The sequence below is a fragment of the Dermacentor albipictus genome, chromosome 3 (genome assembly GCF_038994185.2).
Source record: "Dermacentor albipictus isolate Rhodes 1998 colony chromosome 3, USDA_Dalb.pri_finalv2, whole genome shotgun sequence".
Lineage (NCBI taxonomy): Eukaryota > Metazoa > Arthropoda > Arachnida > Ixodida > Ixodidae > Dermacentor > Dermacentor albipictus.
The window spans coordinates 96,406,359-96,427,132 of NC_091823.1; the positions used below are offsets into that span (position 1 = coordinate 96,406,359).

A 20,774-nucleotide genomic window follows, 5' to 3' on the forward strand; every position below is an offset into this window, starting at 1 on the left:
ATGTCAAAGCTGTAGCGTATCCTTGAGCTCACCCTGGTGTCATTGCAAGATACTTTATGGTGATCTTCATATAAGTTGGAGAAGGTAACTGCAGTACTTCCGTTAATTCGACTCCGGTTCATCCGGGTGCTGTGTCATGGCATTTTTTTTCTGCACCTTGTACAATTTGACCCACGCGATGATTCTATCAATTCCATCGGTCCCGTCAGGGTCGAATTAAAGGAGATAAGCTGTATTGGCCCAAAGATGATGCAAAGTGGAAGTAGTGGACGCACTGCTCGACAAAGAGTGTACAGGAATACAGCTATGGGGTGATAAGCCAAGGGTGGTGGATACTAAGCTTTCTGTTGAACACACTCAGCTTTATGTTGTTCAAAGTTTGAGACATAGCAGTTCCCCTAGGAGCAACTAAAGACGCAGCTGTTACAAAAGCAGCACCTACACTAAGCAAATCCCACAGAACTTTTGAAAAAAGTAAAATATTGTGTAAGGAAACAAGTGAGCACAACACGGATCTCCTGCAGCAAGAATTACTTCCAAGGCTTGCCATGTGAGCAAGTTGAACAGTTTCTTTGTAGGAATGTGAAAGCCTAAATGGTGGTACACTCTCGCAAGCCGCTTGTCTTACATATTAAAAAGTGAAGCTGGAGGTAAGGGCAAAGAGGGAACATAAAGGGCAGGAAAGTGAAACCATCAGCAAGTTACAAGGATGAATTTAGAACCGAGACCGAGATCAGCTTCACAGGCAGAGATAGAGCTGACATGTTCAAATGTTATTGCAAAGGATACCCCCTGGATAAAAAGGAAGGAGCCATGCATTTTTTTTCTGCGTATCAGTTGCTGGTGGTGTGCGCAGCCACGAAGTCACTTGTATACCAGTCACTTGGCATACCAGCCAGTACACCAGTCACAAGCTTACCAGTAACACTCGTGAACAACTTCTTGTAGCAATAAAGGGAAAGCTACACATGCAAAGCTTCTGCACATGTACAGTAGAACCTCACTCATAGATTTTTTTTTTAATAAAAACATACTAACTGTGAAAAGTCACTAAAAAATTTGGTCAACTCAACTGTAGTTCACACTACGTTATGCGAAGCATTACGGCAATCGTTGCAGTAGGAGACGCCGACACACACATACCTGCCAACCTGGCGAGATAAAAAATCGGGAGACGTTTTATTCGCGCCAAGAGCGGGGGGGGGCATTCACTGTCAACTTCTGGTATGACCGGGGAGGGGGTCTAGCAGCAGGTGTTGGAGGGTTGTGTTGCACATAGATGAGCAGAATTCAGTCCTAGTATTTCACGCCGTGCTAAAAATCCTCTCACACTCTGCCTTGCTACGCAGTATCACGAGTAAATCGAGCATCACCTCAGCAACTCGGTGAAACGTGTTTTCCATTAGTGTTTCTCATTTTTCGAACCATAGACCATTGCACGACACACCTTTCTTCATTCAGAATGTCCCATACAGCCTGTAGTGTGGCAAACTCGAAGCTTCGAGAGCATCTAAAGACTCTTCAGCAGATTCATTAGAATATTGGGGCAGCAGCTGAGGGGAAACTCTGAATAAAGAAACGAAGATTCGACAGCGATGCCTGTGAAATAAATTTCAGGTTGGCCACGTCCGCATTCTTCAGAGTTGCGTCCACATCCATAAAGCTTCGCCTCGTCGCATTTCGGAAACATTTTCCGTAGAAGAGGCCCAACGTGGTCGATGACACTAAGGGGTAGGTTGGGTTCAACGAGGAATCCTGTAAACAAGCACTCCACACGTATGACACTGTCGTCACAGTTGTTCCGGAGAAAGTTCACTATGTTGTCTTGCTGTCTTCCGTCAAACACTGAACTTCATTAACCTTCGTCAGGCGTATGGCCAACCGATAAAAACCATGTTTCATCCCGACCAGACGGGCTTCCGTCAAACACTGAACTTCATGTTGTCTTGCTGCTCAGCGGTGCGAACATAGCTTTGAGCTTCGCCGTGGAAACATGCAGTTTCCAGTTGCCTTTGCCACCATGGGACACGCTGACGTCGCATCCACACATTGTACAAAATGCAAAATGTTCTTTTCTTGATGTCAAAAATTACAGAAAAACAGAAGTATAAAATCACAAAAACTTCTGCAAACACCTTTTCTTGGGCTTTGATAGCACCATGGCATCAAGCACACGAGAATTGTAACTTTACACAGTGCACCGCACATACACGGCCTAGCCGACACTAATCATACACACAACCAGCAGCAACAAGATGAACCATGGAGGAAGGCATGCATGAAATGCAAGAGCTACATTGGCTCTGGCTTTGGTCGGCTTACTAGGCACCGTAGTCGGCTGCTTAGTCGATGATACCGATTGTGCTAGTGCGGCCATTGTTTGTGATGCTGATGATTACAATGTGGCTGTAGATTCCGCAGAGGCGGTTTTGCAAAAATCATTATTGCCCAAACAGAAACCACTTTTCGAGAGATATAAGACAGTGATCATGCAATCGCAAAGTTAAGTAAAAAAAAATTGGAGGACGCTTAAGCTTCGCCTTCAAGAGTGGAATGTGATAGCGTTATCACACCCCGTTCGCACAGCCCACTCATTCGCTCGGCACGCTCTTGAGTCACACAAAGATGAAACGTGCGCCTGAGCAAGTGGAACGAACCAAAGAACTCGGTGTCTCAGAGGAGAAGCGATCTACACGAGCCAAACGTTGTGATCGGCACGGACAGCCGGGGCGCGACACGCCATGAAGGCGGACGCAATCATGGGGCTGACGCCTTGACGGGATCGTCCTCTATCTCGCTTGGGAGCACCACGCAGACGCATAACTCCTTGCCAGCAACATGGCACACATCGCAGGGGATGTTTCCCCACCAGACGCACTACGGCGCAGCGATCACGTCAGAGGCGTCACGCATCGGACGCTGCACCTAGGAATCGCGCTGCGAGCGGAAAGAGGGTTCGAGTGACGCAAACTGGAAGTTGGAAGGGGAGACAGCGAGATAACTTTTTAAACGCCAGGGTGTTGGGGCATCCTCGCACTGGTCCCCACATAGCCCCAAGGCGTTCAAACGAGACGAAGGGGAGACACGGGCGAGTGGCGCGCCATCTGTTGGGGCAGTGCCATACATTGCGAGAAGGGGGTCTTCTGTGTTTGCCGCAAGATGGCTCTGCGTGTGTGCCAAGCGCAGAAGAAATGTAGCAGAAACGTACTTTGCTACTCTTTTAAGTGCGACTTCTGTAATTTAAATGCTCATAATTACCGATATACACCACAGTATAACTTTCTATGGCACGTTTCTAAGGCAACACCGCATTCACTAGAGGCGCTTTTGTCCCGCTTTGAACCATCGAACTCATGGCCGAGTGGTAGCGTCTCCGTCTCACACTCCGGAGACCCTGGTTCGATTCCCACCTAGCCCATCTTGCAAGTTGTTTTTATTTATGAATTGCCTTCCACCATTTTTCGCTCATGGCCAACGCCGCCAACGCCATCTTTTTTGCGACACGAGCTCCTTAACGCTGTCGCATTAAAATCGGGAGCTTCCCAGGTGAATCGGGAGGGTTGGCAGGTATGCACACGCCAAGCTGGTGGGACTTGAGCAGCCCGACACACGCAGCTTCAGCAAGCTTAGGTTTGCGCTCCTTAAATTCGGCCTGGGCTAGCAGCTACTTCGAGCGGAGCACTTTAGGGAGAAAGTTTTGACATGCCCATTTGACACAAATTGTTGCGGCACAAGACATGATGAGGATGCACATTGAGCTCGTGGGGCCCGAGCGACCTGAGAGAGACATTGTCGTTTTTCTATTGCATAATGTTTTAACCCTTTTAAGGTCAACAACATAAATATACGGCACAGCGCACAAGCCCAAAATGGTCGATGCCTGTGGGGTTCTCACCAGTGCTCTTGGGACAAAGGAACAACACAGTAGTGCAAACAATCACAAGGGCACTTATTGCACCTTTCATAGACTAATGTTTGCTAGACAAGCTGCTATCCACAAAACATGCCGATAGGCATGCGACAAATAGCGGAAGTCCGACTCACCGCTACCGGATAGCGAGCGAATATGTTCGCTCCATGCTGGACACCAACGCCTGGTCGTTCGCAGGTACGGTCATGCAAATGGTGGCGCGTTCAAGCAATCGCGTTCGTCCATTCCGGGGTAGGCCTCGCGAGATGGTCTCGCAGAAGCATGGATCGGTGCACGCGCAGAACATCCGCGCCGCTTCCTGATCCCGAGCCAAAGACGAAGAGCCTTTTCCTTTTTGCGCCCAAGTAACTCCGCCGTTAGGTGGCGTTAGCAAAGCAACACTCGCGCCATCTCTCGTACTACAAGCAAGCGTACCGACCGCCGCAGTAAAGCCACGTGGCGAAGCCAGATTACAGGAGATAGGACCTATGCAAGAAAACAACATATCAGGGGACGCGCGAGAGTCACACATCCCCATATGCCGTATATTTGTGGGGCCGTCGGTATGTTTAAAAAGCACGCCTATTTCATAACTTCTCCTTTTCTGGCATATGCTGCCACTATGTGGGAAATACAGGGAAATTTTTTCTCGTGCCTCCCTCTCTCTGTTTTCGTTGCATGGTTTGTTTCAGAGCTAGTTTGCTCCAGTGCTTCTACATACTACCGCTCGCACGTGGGGGCGCGTGCGGGCAGCAGTTTGGGTATTGTTCCACAGGCGGTTTAGGCTTCTTGTGCTCGCAAAACTGTTGGCTATCTCATTACTAATAGCTCAAAGGGCGACTGCCTGTTTCTCGCTCGTTTAGTGCTCACAGGGGTGGGCATAGACAGGATGCTGCCATGCATGTGTTTCCTTTTCTTTTCTTTTTTGTTTTTTGGAGATGCACGAAAACTAATTGCCTCTGGTTGGCGATAAGATGAAGATTAGCAGAAATTTGTCACACATTTTGCTTTTTTGACAGGCACACAACCACACATTTTCATGAGTGTGCTCACCTACACAGTTCGATTATGCTGCGGAAGTAAATATTAGTGTAAGAGAAGGAACATTTGAGAGTCGCGAAACATTCTCGTATGCACATTTTCTAAGCCTTGAACTATGTGTATAACAACGCATCAAATTTTAAATTCTTATGAAATTATTTTCTTTTTTATTGATGTTATTCATGAATGCTCATTCAGTACATATATGCCAACGCGAAATATCTTTTTCTCACGGTCGCCATAGAAAAATTACAGAAATTTTTTTTCGAAATAGGTCTCTCAGAAGAATTCGAATCTGCAATAAAAAAAAAATCTGCCGTGGGCGGTTGCGCATGGTAAAAAAAATCAAACCTGAAAGGGTTAAAACTGCAATAGGAAAACGAAACAAACTCGAGCTGGTGGGCACCTCCGAAACAGGATGCCGCCAGAACAAAACATGAGGTGCTCACTTTGTGTTGCCTACAGCAACGAAAGGTGGTGTGTTGGAGTTATCAAGAGGTTCGGAGTAGCAAGAGGTTGGTCTCTGTTACACAGAGGGAGTCGTTCCTGGGCGTAGATTTAGACACCATATTTGGGCACTAGTTGCACTCTCCAACTTTATCTCTGACATGACCTTGGTCAGTCTGGTGCCAAGTGCTCAGGTGTGTTCAACTCCGAGTGAGAATGGGCACGTTAGGTGCCCAATAAGTACCAGTCCGAGACAGTATCTTCAGTCATGATTTCAGGATATCCCAAGTCCAGCACCTTCGAGATAGGGAGTGAAAAATACATGGAGTTGACACAACGGAGGGAAAAAACCTTATATCTCGAGATATCAGAGTTCAAGTTAAAGAGTATTTACGGTATTCTCATGCCAGATGTGACTTCACTGTGACAAGGTTTCGTTGTATCATTTCTAAAAAAGGCCCAGAATAGAGGAGCCGAAACACAAGCCTCAAAGTAGGAAGCATGGCACCAAGTAACCAAACCTGGCAATACCGCACATGAAAGTGTGCAAGTCAACAAATGTCTTTCGAAAGCCTATACTTCCCATGGCCTCTGTGGTAGGTGAACGATGGCTTCACCATACTTCTTCCTAGTAAGTGTGCATGAGATCTTCCAACTGGCAATACGAAAAGATGTGGTGCAGGTGTGTGCCCAACAGGGCTGGCTGGTGCATGTTTTGAGGGTAATCAAACAGCACAACAGACGGACAGGCAGGCAAAGGCTGCCTACAGACAGCAGACCGTCGTCTGCACTATGCTCCATCTTTGGCGCTGTTCAACTATCTCCAATGATGGGGTGGAGAGGGGGATGCTTGGGGAGGGTAAGGGTCATGGGGAGGGGGTACTCTGCTGTAGTACCTGCTGAAACTGTGGGGATTTGATGGTGTCCTGGAGGTGTTCGCTTACGTCGGGTTGCTTGCCAGATTCTATGGTTGCAGGCAGCAGCTTCTCAACGCGTGACATCAGCTCCTTGTTGTCCAGCAGAGGCTGCAGCACCTCCATGTTGATGGCCGTCGACAGGTCCACTGCACCGAAAGGAAATGAATATGTATGCGCCAGCACAGACGTCAGACCCACACATGAAATGCTCGAGGTTAAGAGAATCAGCTGAGGGCCACACAACACCTCTTTTAAACCCACGGCAAACAACAGGTACATTCATCACAAAGAGCATGAAGGCTTCGTCATCAAAGCGTGTTAAACCTTCTGTGTAGTGGCTATGACCAGTGGCTAGTGGCTTATTTTGGCAGCAAGAGTAACACCCGATTGACCTCCCATTTCTATGTGCCCAAACTTTCGTTATTCCAATCCTAAAATTAACCTTCACCGGATAATTTTGCCAGACCCCTATGGTGACCCTGATGACAACCCCTTTGGTGGCAGTGTGTCTCAGCGGAGCTTAGAGGGCAGTGAGTGCATTGAACGCACGTCATCGCTTGTCAAAAACGCCCAATTTCAGCTCGCCTTAGGAATATTTTCAAGTGATAACTATAGCTCACACTGTCTGATTACAGTATTTACCCAATTCTTACAGGTGACTTTCTTCTTTTATTTTTTAAAGAAAAAATTGGGACGCAAATTGCCTGTGAGGTGCAATCGGATAAGCTAAACTGCCTTTGCAACGTTCGAGTGCTTTATCGCATCACACGAACATCTTGCGGCGAAGCTAACTCTAAGAAACGTATGGCGAAGCTGACTTTAGGAAACCGGTCACCATTGTGCAAGGATATTTCTTGCACAAAAATCGAGTGTGCGTTAGACTTCTACTTTACATAGGATCTTTAATGTCATTGCTATGTTATTTTTCTACTTTGGACCCACAGAAAGTGGGAACGTGTTTGATTCGGGGGCATGTTAGAACCAGGCAACTACTGCCAAATGAATCAGCAATGTGTTTTTGCATTTTTTTCGGCATCGTGTTTAATTCAATCAATTTTGCCAGTCCCGTCAGGGTATAATTAACAGAAGCCGACAAATTTAATGCTTACAAATTTTGGGCAAGAAAACACGGTGTCGCACTTGCTCAGCAGTCTCTTAGCATTGCATAACAAGACTGTAGCAAGCTATCAGTAACTTAGGTACATAGAAATCAAGATACACAGTTTGCTCTGCTCTTAATAAAGGGAAGTCTAAATTTGTATGGCAATACTGATCACAGCTCAGTTCTAGTATATGAAGGTCTGGAAGATACCTTTTATCAATAGAATGCCTGTTGAAAGGAATCAAGTGCTTTCTTTCCTTCCGAAGCCAAATAATTAGTGATGTTATGTTGTGCTGAACACCAATGAGGTTTTCAGTTTAATAGTGGACCTGTGTTTTATGGTTACCTTTATTGCATGGAAAGTTTCGCTTTCCAGTTTTTCTCCAAAATACAGAAGTTCTTTCTCATCTTCATGGCAGGTGGGTTACTGTAAGGCCAATATGCACGACATACAAAAGACTGTGCATCACATTACTCTATCACCGCTCCCCACATAGCCATCATTGGTGCTGTACGGGTCGACTGCAGCCGGTTCCGAAAGTAAAAAGCAGGCACCATTTTAGTATCAGGTCTGGCGCGATTTGCAACCTGTCGAAGATTCTGAAATCGGAAGGGTCATGGCAAGTTTATGTATGGTGCTTCACGAAGGTAGAGGCTGCAAAACAGCTTTCTTGCCATCCTGTACACTTGCTTTCGTTTGCTAGGCGGTTTGCTAAACGGCTTTCGGGGTGTCGTGCAGGTGCTCCAAATAGATCTGCATCGATTCGGCACCAAACCACAACTTTAGTTGTGTAACTTTAGTCATCGACACCCGATGACGCAGCTCCGATTAGGCACAACGGGCTAAACAGTACGGCTAATGATCTGACCACAACGAAAATTTGTCGCCAGACAATGTGATAAGAGGTCGCAAACCGTCACAGAAAGCTTGCTGCTATGTTCCTACAGGTGGCTCATCAGTGAGCATTCATGAAATCGCACGTACTGGTTAGAGTGACCGCCACTGAAGCGGTGTTTGGGCCTGCAGTCGACCAGCCGGCAACTACAGCAAGCACGTGTGCCAAGTTTGTATGTGAGCTCACATGTGGGTAGCAAGCTCCCAATTGCACAAATCTGCGCGCATGAACACTGAACTCGTACATTCGATGTAATCAGCATGCCGTTCGGCGGCTAATCAGGCTGGTTTTCGTGCATGCTCTCATGCTTTTCATACATGCTGCTGTTGTAGTTCCTTCTGTAAGCGTTGCATTATTCGTTTCGAACAGCATCGTCAACCTGGATGAGCCTCATACTGAGAGAGATCGCGTGCTGTGGGAACGATGCGTGCATCAGGGCACCAACCACGGCCAGGTCATTCACGAAGGTACCAATATTCGAAAAATTGGATATTAGATATTTGATTCGCAAACTGAATTATTTGAATGTTCACTATTCAATTTAAAATTGGAAATTCCAGTATACACCGAAGTAAAACTGGTGGGGTTCCGTTCCAATGGCACGATGACAGAATTTAAAGACAGATGTTATGATGCTTGGGACAGCTTGCAATGGTCACATTTCAGCACAGGATCTTATACAACCCTTACCCTTCATCCTTCAAAGCTCTGAAGACCAATATAATTTATGGCACTCACCATTGACAGATTGTTCCTTGCTGGCTTCTGCTCCGGCTGACTCGGATGGCGGGACTGCAACACAGTGAAGCATGATAATCAACAAAAAAAATTTTTTTTTTCGTGGGAAGGAAATCCTAAACAAATACAAAGCTGCTGGTTCGCCACAATTGCAGCATAATATTGTTGATGTGGCCCCAGGCAATACAATCAAATAGTTAAACCTCAATACAGTGAAAGCTCGTTAATTCGAACTTCAATAATTCGAATTTATGGATAATTCGAACTGTACGATTTGGCCCGGCCAAGCTCCACAGAAGTCTATGTATAAAAAAGTCCGTTAATTCGAACGCCAGAAGGTTCCCTCACGGATAATTCGAACTACGCTCGCCTGGCACATGGCCAGAGAAAAGCACCTACTGCCTACACACAAGGCTGTATTGCCTCCGAAACGGAGAGAACGGCGAGAGAAGGCAAAATCGGAAAAAAATCTAATCGACGCAGGGTCAGCCAGAAGGCAGCGGCGGCTGCCGCCTCCCCGGTCTACGTAACCTCCGAGATTTCTTGGCCGTTGCGAATCTCAGAGGCTTTGCAAATCTTGTACAGCTGCTAATGTTGTGCGGAGATGGCACTGCAAGCTCCAAAACACAGCGAATCAAGTACGTCGCAGCTGCGCTTGCAATCAAGAACCAACGAATCAGGGCTTTCGCCACCTTCACATGTTCAGCGTCTTCGTCTCGGCAGTCTTCATCGGTTGTGCACCTCTGTTTTCAGCGTAGGAGGTATCGGCCGTCGCGATTCATTGTGATGGTGTTAAGCCTCGGCTAACGTTCGTTTCGGTGGACATCGGTGGTGTGGCACAGTCGGACCCAGAGCTTCGACTTGAAGATGGCGTGTGCCGCGGGCACACGCCATCACTTTCTGACACGCCAAATTTCTGACATGCCCTACTGCTTCCAAATCACAGTGTACTTTTGCCCTCCTCCACTTTCGTTAGTTCGAACTTTCGTTAATTCGAACTGAAGCGGCTTCCCCTTGCGGTTCGAATTAACGAGCTTTTACTGTATAACGAACTTCAATATAACGAAATTCTCTATATAATTAAGTATTTACCTGTTCATAACCTCTTGTCCATAGAACACCATGTATTTAGAACCTCAATGTAACGAAGTGTGTTTGTATGCCATTTCAACCTAACGAAATTTCACTGCCACTGCAAAGGAATGTCGAGACAATAGATGCAAACTTTTGTGGACGCAGAGGGTCAAATGAATGAATTACAAGTGGCTGCGTGCAAACACACCTCTCTAGTCGCTCACCGCGCAACAAGAGCAACCGCTGAAGTTGAGCCACATCATGTTCCGTATAAAGTCTAAGTTGCGATAAAATCATATCGCGACCCGCGCCCTGTGTGCTTTAGGTGCGAGTGAAAGTGTGCGAGGGTGAGAGAAGAAAGATGATGGCTTCACGAGCGGTGCCCTCCCGGGCGACCAAAGGGAAAGAGGGGGAGGATAACAAGCTCACATTAATGCAATCAAGTGCACGCGAGGGAACCGGGGGGGGTGGAGGGGGGGTAAGTTGGCGCACATCTTGACCGTGGTTGCGCATGGCTCTAAGCATGGCTGAGCGCATACGCAGCCGCGCATCCTGCTTTAGAGGTAATCTGCCGCGAACGCAATGAGTGGACATGCCAAAACAGCGTAGAACAATGTAAGCTGTCTTACCGCACATTTAGTATAGGAGGTTGCGTAATCTCAAGTTTTGCTGACCCATTGGCGCGAGAGGCAGACAAAGCATTCGCTTCCTGCTGCCGGCACTTTTCCTGGTAGCATTGTCCCAGTGCAAGCGACACTATCAGCCGCAGGGGCGGAGTGCACGTGAAAGCGTAGCTGGCTTCACTTAATCCGTACCGCTGAGAAGATATTGTCAACGTACGTAACATGAAACCACATCATTCATTGCCTGCTCCCAAATTTATCAAAATTAATTGTTTTCTCATTTAAATTTGCTTTTCGATTGGCCGATAATTCGGGAAAATTCCGCAGTCCCTTTCTGAAATTCAACAGAACAAAATTTCGATATAACGAAGCAAACTACCGATTTTACCGCCTTTGTTATATCGAGGTTTAACTGTACTGTCAACCATGGTGATCTTTCACTTCACCTTTCATTTATTGCTAATTTTTTTTGCCAGTTGGAACCAATAGTCATACACTTAAAATAGACTTAAATAGTCTCAAAGAATTGCAGCTTCTGCACTGCTTTTGAGCAAAATAGAAACAGGATTTACCTATTTATTTAGTGAATAAAACCGTGCTGACGTAGTATGCATTAGGTTGTTTTCTTCATACCCTCGCTAATTCGACATTCGGCTAATACAGGCAATTTTTGGGGGGTCTGATGAAATCCGAATTAACAAGGTTTTACTGTACAACGTAACAACGTCACATATTTCCATTTCTTGCTTTCGTGCCCGAGCATCCCATGTAAACAGCACAGCTGCGCCAGTTTCCCTCCAGATACCATTTGCACTCATGTAATGTCCTCGTTCATGCGAGGGCCACACTTATGTATAAACAGGGTGTCTACCAAGTCGACATTTCCAAATTCCCTGAGTTCTCCCGGTTTTCTCTGAGCACCTTTGCAAAATTCCCTGAACGAGCCAGAACATCATTTTATGTCAAGACAGGCTAGCACCATGTTGCTCGATGCTCTAGTAAGCATGTTGAAACAAAAAAATGACTTAATCCAGTTTGAATAGCAAGGAGTAATATCTATTTTATTTAAAAACGAAACAGAAGGAAGGTGTTAGTAAAATGCACAGCGAAAAAAATGATAAAACCCATTCCAAATCGAGTAGAACATTTTCAAATAAGAATGAAAAGGAGATGCATACATAAGAAAATATCTTTGAATATGAGCTATTTCTATCAACTGACAGCAAGCTCATTGGTATGAGACCTGAACTTTGTCACAACTAAGATTCTGTCAGCAGCTGGAAAGTCAACCTCAACTGTCCTGACATACTCTCAGCCCATACACAACATCTCAGTGTTGGGTTTCGCTGCTTTAAATAATTTTTTTTTGGTTTGGATAAGGGATGCCTGCATCTCCGCGTCAGTCAACACTTTGTTTTTTGAGCCCAAGCTCCTTCAAAGAGGCAGCGGCACGCTTCCTTTCCTGTTAATTCCTCAGTGCGTAGGTCCTTTCTGTTCTCATCCTCCTTCTGCCACGCGTTCACCTCATGGATCATTTGAAGCTTCCTTTTGGTCAGTTGTACAGTCAACGTTCGATTTTTCGGACTCCCTAGGGGCCGCGAAAACATCCAAAAAATCGGGCAGTCTGAAACAAATGAATCCATGTCTTTATTTGCCCTCAAGGGCTAAAATTGCCACAGGCATGTCCGAAAAACCTCTTAAGGCCTGCCAGTACACTTATTAAGCACGTCAGTGCTCGTACTGTGACAGAAGACGAAGGTGCACGCGTGTATAATTAAGTAATACATACATATCCCGTGACAATTGCCCCTTCCCACGCTTGTTATGCTTCACCACGCAAAACTGCTGTACAGAGGCGAAGCTAACTTTCGGAGATTGGCATTATGCAACGCGCTGTGCTCCAAGAGCTTCGAAGCCAGTCGTGAGGATTACAAAGGCGGAGTCGGTGCCATTACTGACAGCGACGAATTCTTTCAACGAAAAACACGGCACCGCACGACAAAACGCTTAATAGCGAACGTAGAAGCAGCTAGGCCAAACATTGCCGCGGTGGCGGCTATGGCCGCCAGCCGATCTGCATGCGAGAGTGCCGGTTCGAGGGGGCGAGATAATCAAAATGGCGGCGGTGGTGGCTTTGACTAATGCCATTTCAGACCTGCAGTCAGGGCAATATACATCGACTATATGGAGTATGTGGTGGTGCCGCAAAGCCGTGCGAATTATCAGGCATGTCCGAAAAATCGGGCATCTGGAAAATCGGTTGTTAACTGCTCTGGCAATACCTCGTGCCAATGACACGGCGCCAATGACGATTCGTTGCGATTCCTCTGTTACTGGAGCCAGCATTAACACAATTTTCGTTCCCTTTCAATAAAGTTACAGCTAATTTTCCCTGATAGAAGCACAAATCCCCCTAGTTTTCCCAGAGTATTTCCAGACTATTCAAATTCCCTGAGAATTCCAGGTTTTTCCGGTTGGTAGACACCCTGATAAATGTCACAGGAATTTCAAAACCATGGACAGCATGGAGGACGACTGCATCCATGAGTGTGCTGCTAAGTCAATCCTGAGCAGCAGAAGCTGTGATAGCAGAGATGACTAGCTACCCACCACGTACATGATGTGCAAGCATGAACAAATAAATGCATTGTGAAAATGATAGCATTGGCTCCTTTGTTACGCGTGGCTGGGAAAATTGAACCGAAATGGCCCACTCCTGTGCAAGGGTTGCACCTCATCAAGGTCATATACAGGATGCGACCCTTACACGAGTGTATACAGTGATTATAAAAAGACTATGCTTGCCACTCACCCTTGATGCCAGAGAGGATGCTTTGGAGGTCGCTCAGCTGAATGGCGGGGCTAGATGCGGCGGCAGCACCACCACTTGAGCTGCCAGCTGTCGTCGCAGGAGTGGAAGCTGCTGCAGCAGTGGTGTCGGTGGTGGCCGTGGCCGGAGCGGCCGAGCTTGCCGCCGTGCTCTGGGATGGAGGCGAGACTGTGGTTGCCGAGACAGCCTCGGAGGCAGCTGCACCTGCACTGGCCGGTGTGCCACTAGCAGAGAAAAATGAGAATGAGGCAAGCTAATACCTTTGCAAGTTATCTTAATGGCCAACCACAGCAAACTTTCAGTTCAGCTAAATTGGCTATAAATGAGTAGCATATACCCCTGAAGCAACTTTTACAAATCCCCAGTGCTGATAAAGATCAAATTTTCTTATCAATAGCCTTTAAACCTTTCGCTGTCACAGACGTACCGGTACGTCATCGCGCTTCCCGCCCACAGTGTCACTGACGTACTGGTACGTTCTCTATCGTGCGTTCAAAATTTCGCGCCCGAGCGCAAAGCTGGCGCTCCTGGATTGGCCACGCTATCTGTTGACTCTTTCTACAAGTTCGTATATTCGCCCCGACTTGTGTTACTCCATGTATTGAAGAGTACGGCGCAACTGCCACTCCCCACTTTTTCTTTGCTGAGTGGCGCGGTGGCTCCGTGTTCGCTGTATCATGCTTCGCGCGCGTGTGGTTATGGGTTCAAGGGTTGTTCTGCCATCTACGCTGGTTTGAAGGTTTTTATTTTTCTTCTGTTTGTGTGCCTGCTACGGCGCGTCAAGTTCAGGCGCACGTGCCGTTGCCTCTTCGAAAAGGGTGAAGGGTGACTCGTTGCTGCTTTCGCTCTCTCGCCGCACCCTCGCTTCCGGCTTGCAGCAGTAAACGTAAAGCCCTTCGAACTTTGTTTAGCCTTTTTCCATCTCCCTCTGTCTTCTTGATCACGCAACGTCCCATTGCTCTCCGTTGTGCGGGCGACTGAAAGCGCATACTCCCCGCGCGCGCTTACTTTCGGATGGCTCAGCGCGCAGGACCTTTGTCTGCTCATTGGAGCGGTGGCTCAATTCCGATTCAGAATACGAGCCGAGCTCGGATTCGGACTCGGACAGAGTCGCATGCGAGGAAGAGGGTTCCGCATCGTCAGATTCGGATGTTGAACCGATATTATAGTCAGGCTGATGATGATGATGATGCTTACTAACAACAGCTGCAGAACACTGAAATGTGCATATTGCATTGACTATGTTATTTGTATACCAATCATAATGAAAAATAAATTGCCATGTTCATTCCGTGTTATGCTCGTTCCCTGAAACCAAGCCGACACTGGGGGTGCGTCACGGCCAGAAAGGTCCGACAGCGAAAGGGTTAAATAGCACCTAAGCAGATGACGCCTGCACCTGGCAGTTAGAGGATATGACGTCAGCCCCAGCACATCAGCTCCAAGATCTTTCAGTGCACAAGTTGAAAGTTGTTTCTTTGCAGTGCTTTTTATTTTGAGCTATGTATCTTCTTGCAGTTACAGCATGCTATGAGCAGCAGGTTACTGCAGCTGGAAGGCTGGCAAGCTTGCTTTTCTAAACCAGCATAATGCACTTGGTTTTTCAATACCAGTGACTCCGGCTAAATGGTGCTCGCATGCCCCAGGTGTGCCAGCGAGTCTTGAATGCGAGGGTATACCTGGCAAATCAGTTGTCACTTCACTGCACAGTTTCCTGAACCAAGTCATCTACAGGAAAGTATGCTACATTTATGCAAACTTTTGTGCGGGCTTCATCACAAAGATCTGCCTCTTTGGGGGGGCTGTTTTTTCTGACATCACAGTAGACAACTTTGTTGTTGTTTTTTTGTCATAAGAAAGATAAAAATTTAATTATGCGACTTAGCATTCCGAAACTGCACAGTGGCTTACGAAGGACACCGAGGTGGGGGTCGTCTGGGACCAATTTCGATCCTTAACCCTTCAAGACGCCACTTCATCCCGTTGATTGAATACTTGCTTTCACCACATCTCTTGCATCTTCACAATCATAGAAAGTGTACAGCTGCAGAAAAAATTAAGAATTTTTAATTGTTCAGCAAGTTCTGTCAAGTTTACAAAATTTCGACTCCATGCCAAAACTAACTACAGGAACTTCAAATATGATAACATATACCCTTTCGTGTCTCGAAATGCTTGAAAAGCGCTTATCCAGCCACTTGAAAATTATGCCTGGTGCATGACTTTGTGAAAAACAATGGAAGAAGTGAACCCGCTGCATGCAACATACTGACACAGAGGAAAAACACCCAGCCGTCTACCTTCCCACTCACTTTGCTAAAACATTCGGCACGTTATTCAAAATTGCAGCACAGTTCCAATAATAAGGGTATCGAGATGTACGAAAGAACATTCTAAATACAATTACATTTATCCGTGCTTTTGCCGTTGATGCACTCTCCTGCAGTGCACAATTGTGTGGACAGCGTCTCAAAGGGTTAAGGGGGGACACTGTACTTGAGAGAAATGTCTAATTTTTTTCATCTATTAAAAAAGAAACTTGACATTATGATTGAGTTCTTTATGCTGATTTCAAAAATGTGATTATTGTTGTTGCATGTCAATTAGCATTGGAGATAATTAAAGTTAATTACCCATTGTTTGAAGGTGGAATAACAACAGGAAATTTTTATTGGAGAGCTACTATTGGCACATGTCTAGATACTAAAAAGCATAAGCTTCACAATGGTAGGAGTACTTTTTTGATATGATGATTTTTAGCCAAGCTGTAGCAGTTTGAGTTTCAATGTTGCAGACACACCCACTTTATGCTCCAGTTTAGTGGAAAATTAAAAATTTTTGGATATGTTATTTGAAAATGCACTCCTACCATTGTGTGCTCTACAGATTGAGTTACATGTCACAACAAAAATAGCAGTGCTAGCTACTCTGAACGCAGAGTTATTGTTTTTTCAAGTTCACAATTTCAGCAAACTTTTTATTTAGAGAAATCAGTGAAAAACAAAACAAGTCCAATTTGAGCCAACTGAAGCAAAAATTGTAGAATATTTGCAACTATTTACAATTCTAATATTGTCAGTAAGCACCAGGCATGTAGTCCTTCTGTTTGGAATCGCCTAAATGCCGCTTTTTCAATGCCCGCTGCATGCTCTCTGCAGAGGCGCGCTTGCAAGCTGATGCTGTTGCTCTGCGGCGGTCCTTTTCTGCCATGCGTTTAGTGGCTAGGATTCCAGCATTGACCTTCAGTTCCTTCAGGATTGCTGATGAGGCTGCTTCATTTCCTGCATTGAATTTCAATACAGCCTCAGCCACAGCACCTTGCACAGAAAACAATGATGCATGGCACTCTTTTGGTGAATGTGCCCATACAACGGAGTGGAAACTCTCATTACTGTTTTGTGTTTTCCCCCTTTGGCACCGCTTGAGAAGCTTCTCATCCGACAAACGTTCGTAGATGGGAGAAAGGGCCTTGCAGACATGTGGCGGCAAGTTATAGCGATGCTTGGGGATTGGCTCGCCTTTTGCTTGGGCTGCATTTTGCTGACACCATGAGTTTTGGCCTGTTGGACACAAACTATGATTTGACACTTGGTCATTAGAGGTGACATGGTGATAGGTGGCCATGACAGCTCTGTGCATGGCCTTGATGTCACCTTTGTTGGACTTCAAAGCCCAGCCGTAATATGAAGTAAGCTTGGCAACCAGGTCACCAGTCAGTTTTCCCCTGCCACCAAGGCTTTCAGTTCCAGTCCCCTTTTGCTTGGAAATCAGGTTACGCAGTGCAGTTCCCATCCTTTTCTCTACGTGGTTGACACAGTCTTCCTTGCTGATGGGAATATAACCATACACCTTGGCTTCCTGTAGGGCAAGAAAGGTGCGGCTGTCGCCGTCCGAGAGTATTGTGGTATATCTGAGGTTGTTTTTTTTCAGTGATCTTTGAAAGAGCATTAGACCAGCTTCCACTTCCATTTCTCCAGATTTTTTATTTGAGTTTTTTTGGCATACATGCCTCTCCTTCCACGACTGGTATGTTGGGTCTCCTTCTTTCGGTCCCCGTTCGCACGCCGCACAAAAATTGCTCAGAACAACGTAGTCAAGCACTAACCCTGTAAAAAGCTCGATGACGGCGCCGACGCAGATATGAGAGGAATGGCCACGTGTCATCCAGGACCCATCATAGGAAACGGCAATGTTTCCTGGGTCGCCAAGCTTCAGTTCGTTGTACAGATTGCGCACAGCGAGCGCGCTCGCGGAAACGCACTTATCGGCAGCTGCAGTTGCAGCGGGCGTCAGCTTCGACTTCTGGTGCGCCTGCCATGTCTTGGTATGCATGCCACGGGCAGATACATTCATGATCGCGAATATGTCATTCAGCGCCGTTTGCTGATTTCCAGTGCTTTTCATAGCGCGCGCGGCAAGAATGTTCACGACGAATGGGTTGCACGCCGTTCCGCTGTTCGCGCGCGGCGAGCTCCACGCCGACACGCTATCGCTGCAGATCTCGCACGAGGCAACCATCTTTATCGCAAGGCCATAATCGCGTTCATCTTTGCTCATCGACGCATCGCCACCACATTTTTTGCACTTGAAAAACGACAGCAGAGTGTTTATAGCGTCGAGGCTCACCACAGCGAAGCGCGTATCCATCACATCCGAGCCTTCCGCGGTGTCGTCCGAGGCAGTGGCAGCGTCGGCCGCACAAACGAGAAGCTCTGATTTTCGCTTCGTAGCTGGCGTCGATGCAAGATTACGGAGTTTTTCCTCCGCATCCTTCTCAATCTTCGACAAATCAGCGGGCTCCAACATGACGGTGTCGTGCCGAAACGTCTGTGGAACACGGCCGCTGTCGGAGCCGCTTCCACCCGCTAGGCCTATTCCACAGTCGTCCTCGGCGGCGGCTTCGGTGGCGCTTGGCTCGGGAAGCAAACTGTCGTCGAAGCCTTCCGACGGTGATCCGCGCTTCTTTTGAAAGTTGAACAACTTTCGTTTCTTCTTTGGTCCACCGAATTTGTGCTTCGTAGCAAACTTTGGCGATGAGTTCGGCATGGTTGCGTTTCTACCGTGTTGCGCACAATCCGCACGCTCGAGCAGCCGACAGTCGACAATGGGAAACAGCCAATGACGGGCGCGCTCGCTGTCACGTGCGTTCGTAGACGAATAGGATCGCGTATCGGGACCGACTTTTCGCGGGCTTTTTCTTAGTGGCCGCTTGGCGTATGTAGTAGCTGTGGCGCGAAATATAAAGAAGAAACGCAGCTCTTTCAAACGAGACCAAGATGGCCGCGATCAGAAACGTAAAACGGCAGCTGCGCGTTCTTGAAATATGCCAATTTTTGCGCGTCAGTCGACGAATATCCTGGTCACACACGTCATCTGAAACACTACTGTGGCTAAAATATCAATCCGGGAAGCGTAAAAATTTGCCAGATTATGTATCAGTCACTGCAGAATCCGATTTTAAGGTAAAAGAAAAATCGATTTTTCCGCGATTTTTCGCTTTCTAAGACCCGTGTCCCCCCTTAATGCGCACCCGGAGCACAGTAAACAAGCACTTTTGCATTCTGAACCATTAAAAACGCAGCAGTGGCAGCAGGGAATCGAACCCACAACCTCGTGCACAGCAGCAGAATTCCTGGGATCCCTAAGCACCCATGGCGGATGTCAAAACAAAGTGGCATGCAGTATCCTACACCCCCTGTACACACCTCTGGCTTCCTGATCGCCCTCCACCCAGCAGAGAAGTCAGGTTGGCCACTCCTCCAACACCACCAATACCACCTGAAGACAAAACGCATTGAGAATAAGTGCATGCCGATCCAACACGCATGTTGCATGTGAAGCGAAGCTTCTTTCGTGAAGCAGAAAAATTAAATGTCATAAAAGTGCAATGCATACAAGTGTCCTTATTGTCATCCAAGCAATGTGTAATGTTATGAAATGTTTATGTTCCCACACCTTCGGAGATACAATTTTAGTGTCATGAAATGTTTATGTTAATGCTGGTCACAAGATGTGCTGAAACGCAAACAGCAGTCCAGGTGGATGCAAGCTGCGAGACATCACAGCAGAGATGCCAAAAGCAATGTTTGATGTTTGTCGAGGGGAGAATGGCGAGGAGAGGTGCATGATAAGAGAAGTGCGATGAGACAGACAATGGTAAGGCTGAGAAATAGTCGGCCATTTCATTCCTGCGTACGTGGCCTAATGGAAACTGGCACATGCAAGTGCTTTTGTGCGCTTGTGCTGTCTCGCACATGCCACTACGTGACAAGACACGGGCACCAATCGTCTCAAAGAGCTACTTGGCATTGGCGTGTGAAAATTATGCGTGTGAGTGTAGTCTAATGGTTAGAGCATTGGGTTATTGTGCTGAGAAACTGACATTCGATCCCACCATCAGAAATGCAACTGCTTAATTTTACTTGATATGTGGGAGTTATTCAGCGAACAGCTCAGGAACAGCACAGCAGCCATGGTCAGCAAAGCCCGCGAAGGTTCGATAAGAAAGCTTGACTTTAAGAGTAGACGACATTATGGCCGCTCACTGTGGCACCTGCGAGCGTGTGTGAATTTTGAGTGTGTGCATACTCGGGAGATGGAAAGAGCAATATAATCATGAAGTGTTTAATGCTTATGCTGCGCATCATAGCAGGCCTTCTTTTGTAAGCACGTCATCAGAGTATGTGTAAGAAAAAGAAAATCCGACATTTTTATGGTAGAGAACTTAGTTGTTGCATTTCTACTGTGCGCTGCCTTCAGGTTGTTTCTTTGCTCACTTCCTATGTGAGCGTCCAGATGGTAGTCATTTGACACAATCGCCGACCGGTTCTTCAGCCACTGACGAGATCACAAAAATGCCCGAAAAATGGGGCAGTCGGATAAAATGAAGTTCAAAAGAATTTTTTTTTAAATTTCTTACAAGACAAGTGGCACAGAAAATTGATCAGCAGACTTTTTCTCGGTATTGTGCTTCTGTGACGTAATATTCACTGACAATGTCATGATGGTCAATGTCGAGATGCATCCTGTATTTACCATCGCACAACCTAATGTGCATTGCATGTCACCATGTACAGACGCCGCATGCAACCTTGACAGTGCGGTGCTGGCAGTTTGGGCCGTTTCGTGCGAATTCAGCTCAGATCTTTCTGCCGACACGCAAGTTCACCCATTCCTGTCAAAGTGCACAAATTATC

The 20,774-nt window shown here is 46.7% G+C and overlaps 1 protein-coding gene across 2 annotated transcripts in view; it reads right to left on the bottom strand.

Moving 5' to 3' along the window:
* The window catches only part of Rpn13 (regulatory particle non-ATPase 13), a 35,823-nt gene that overhangs the window by 6,381 nt on the left and 8,668 nt on the right, over nt 1-20,774 (bottom strand). The window contains exons 4-7 of one of the 2 annotated variants that reach the window (XM_065431042.1): nt 19,284-19,356; nt 13,561-13,802; nt 9,052-9,105; nt 6,343-6,461 (exon numbers count right to left, since the gene is read on the bottom strand). In XM_065431042.1, the coding sequence (XP_065287114.1) occupies nt 6,343-6,461; nt 9,052-9,105; nt 13,561-13,802; nt 19,284-19,356 (488 nt within the window). Of the gene's footprint in view, nt 1-6,294; nt 6,462-9,051; nt 9,106-13,560; nt 13,803-19,283; nt 19,357-20,774 lie in introns of both variants that reach the window. The other variant, XM_065431041.1, reaches the window with a different exon arrangement.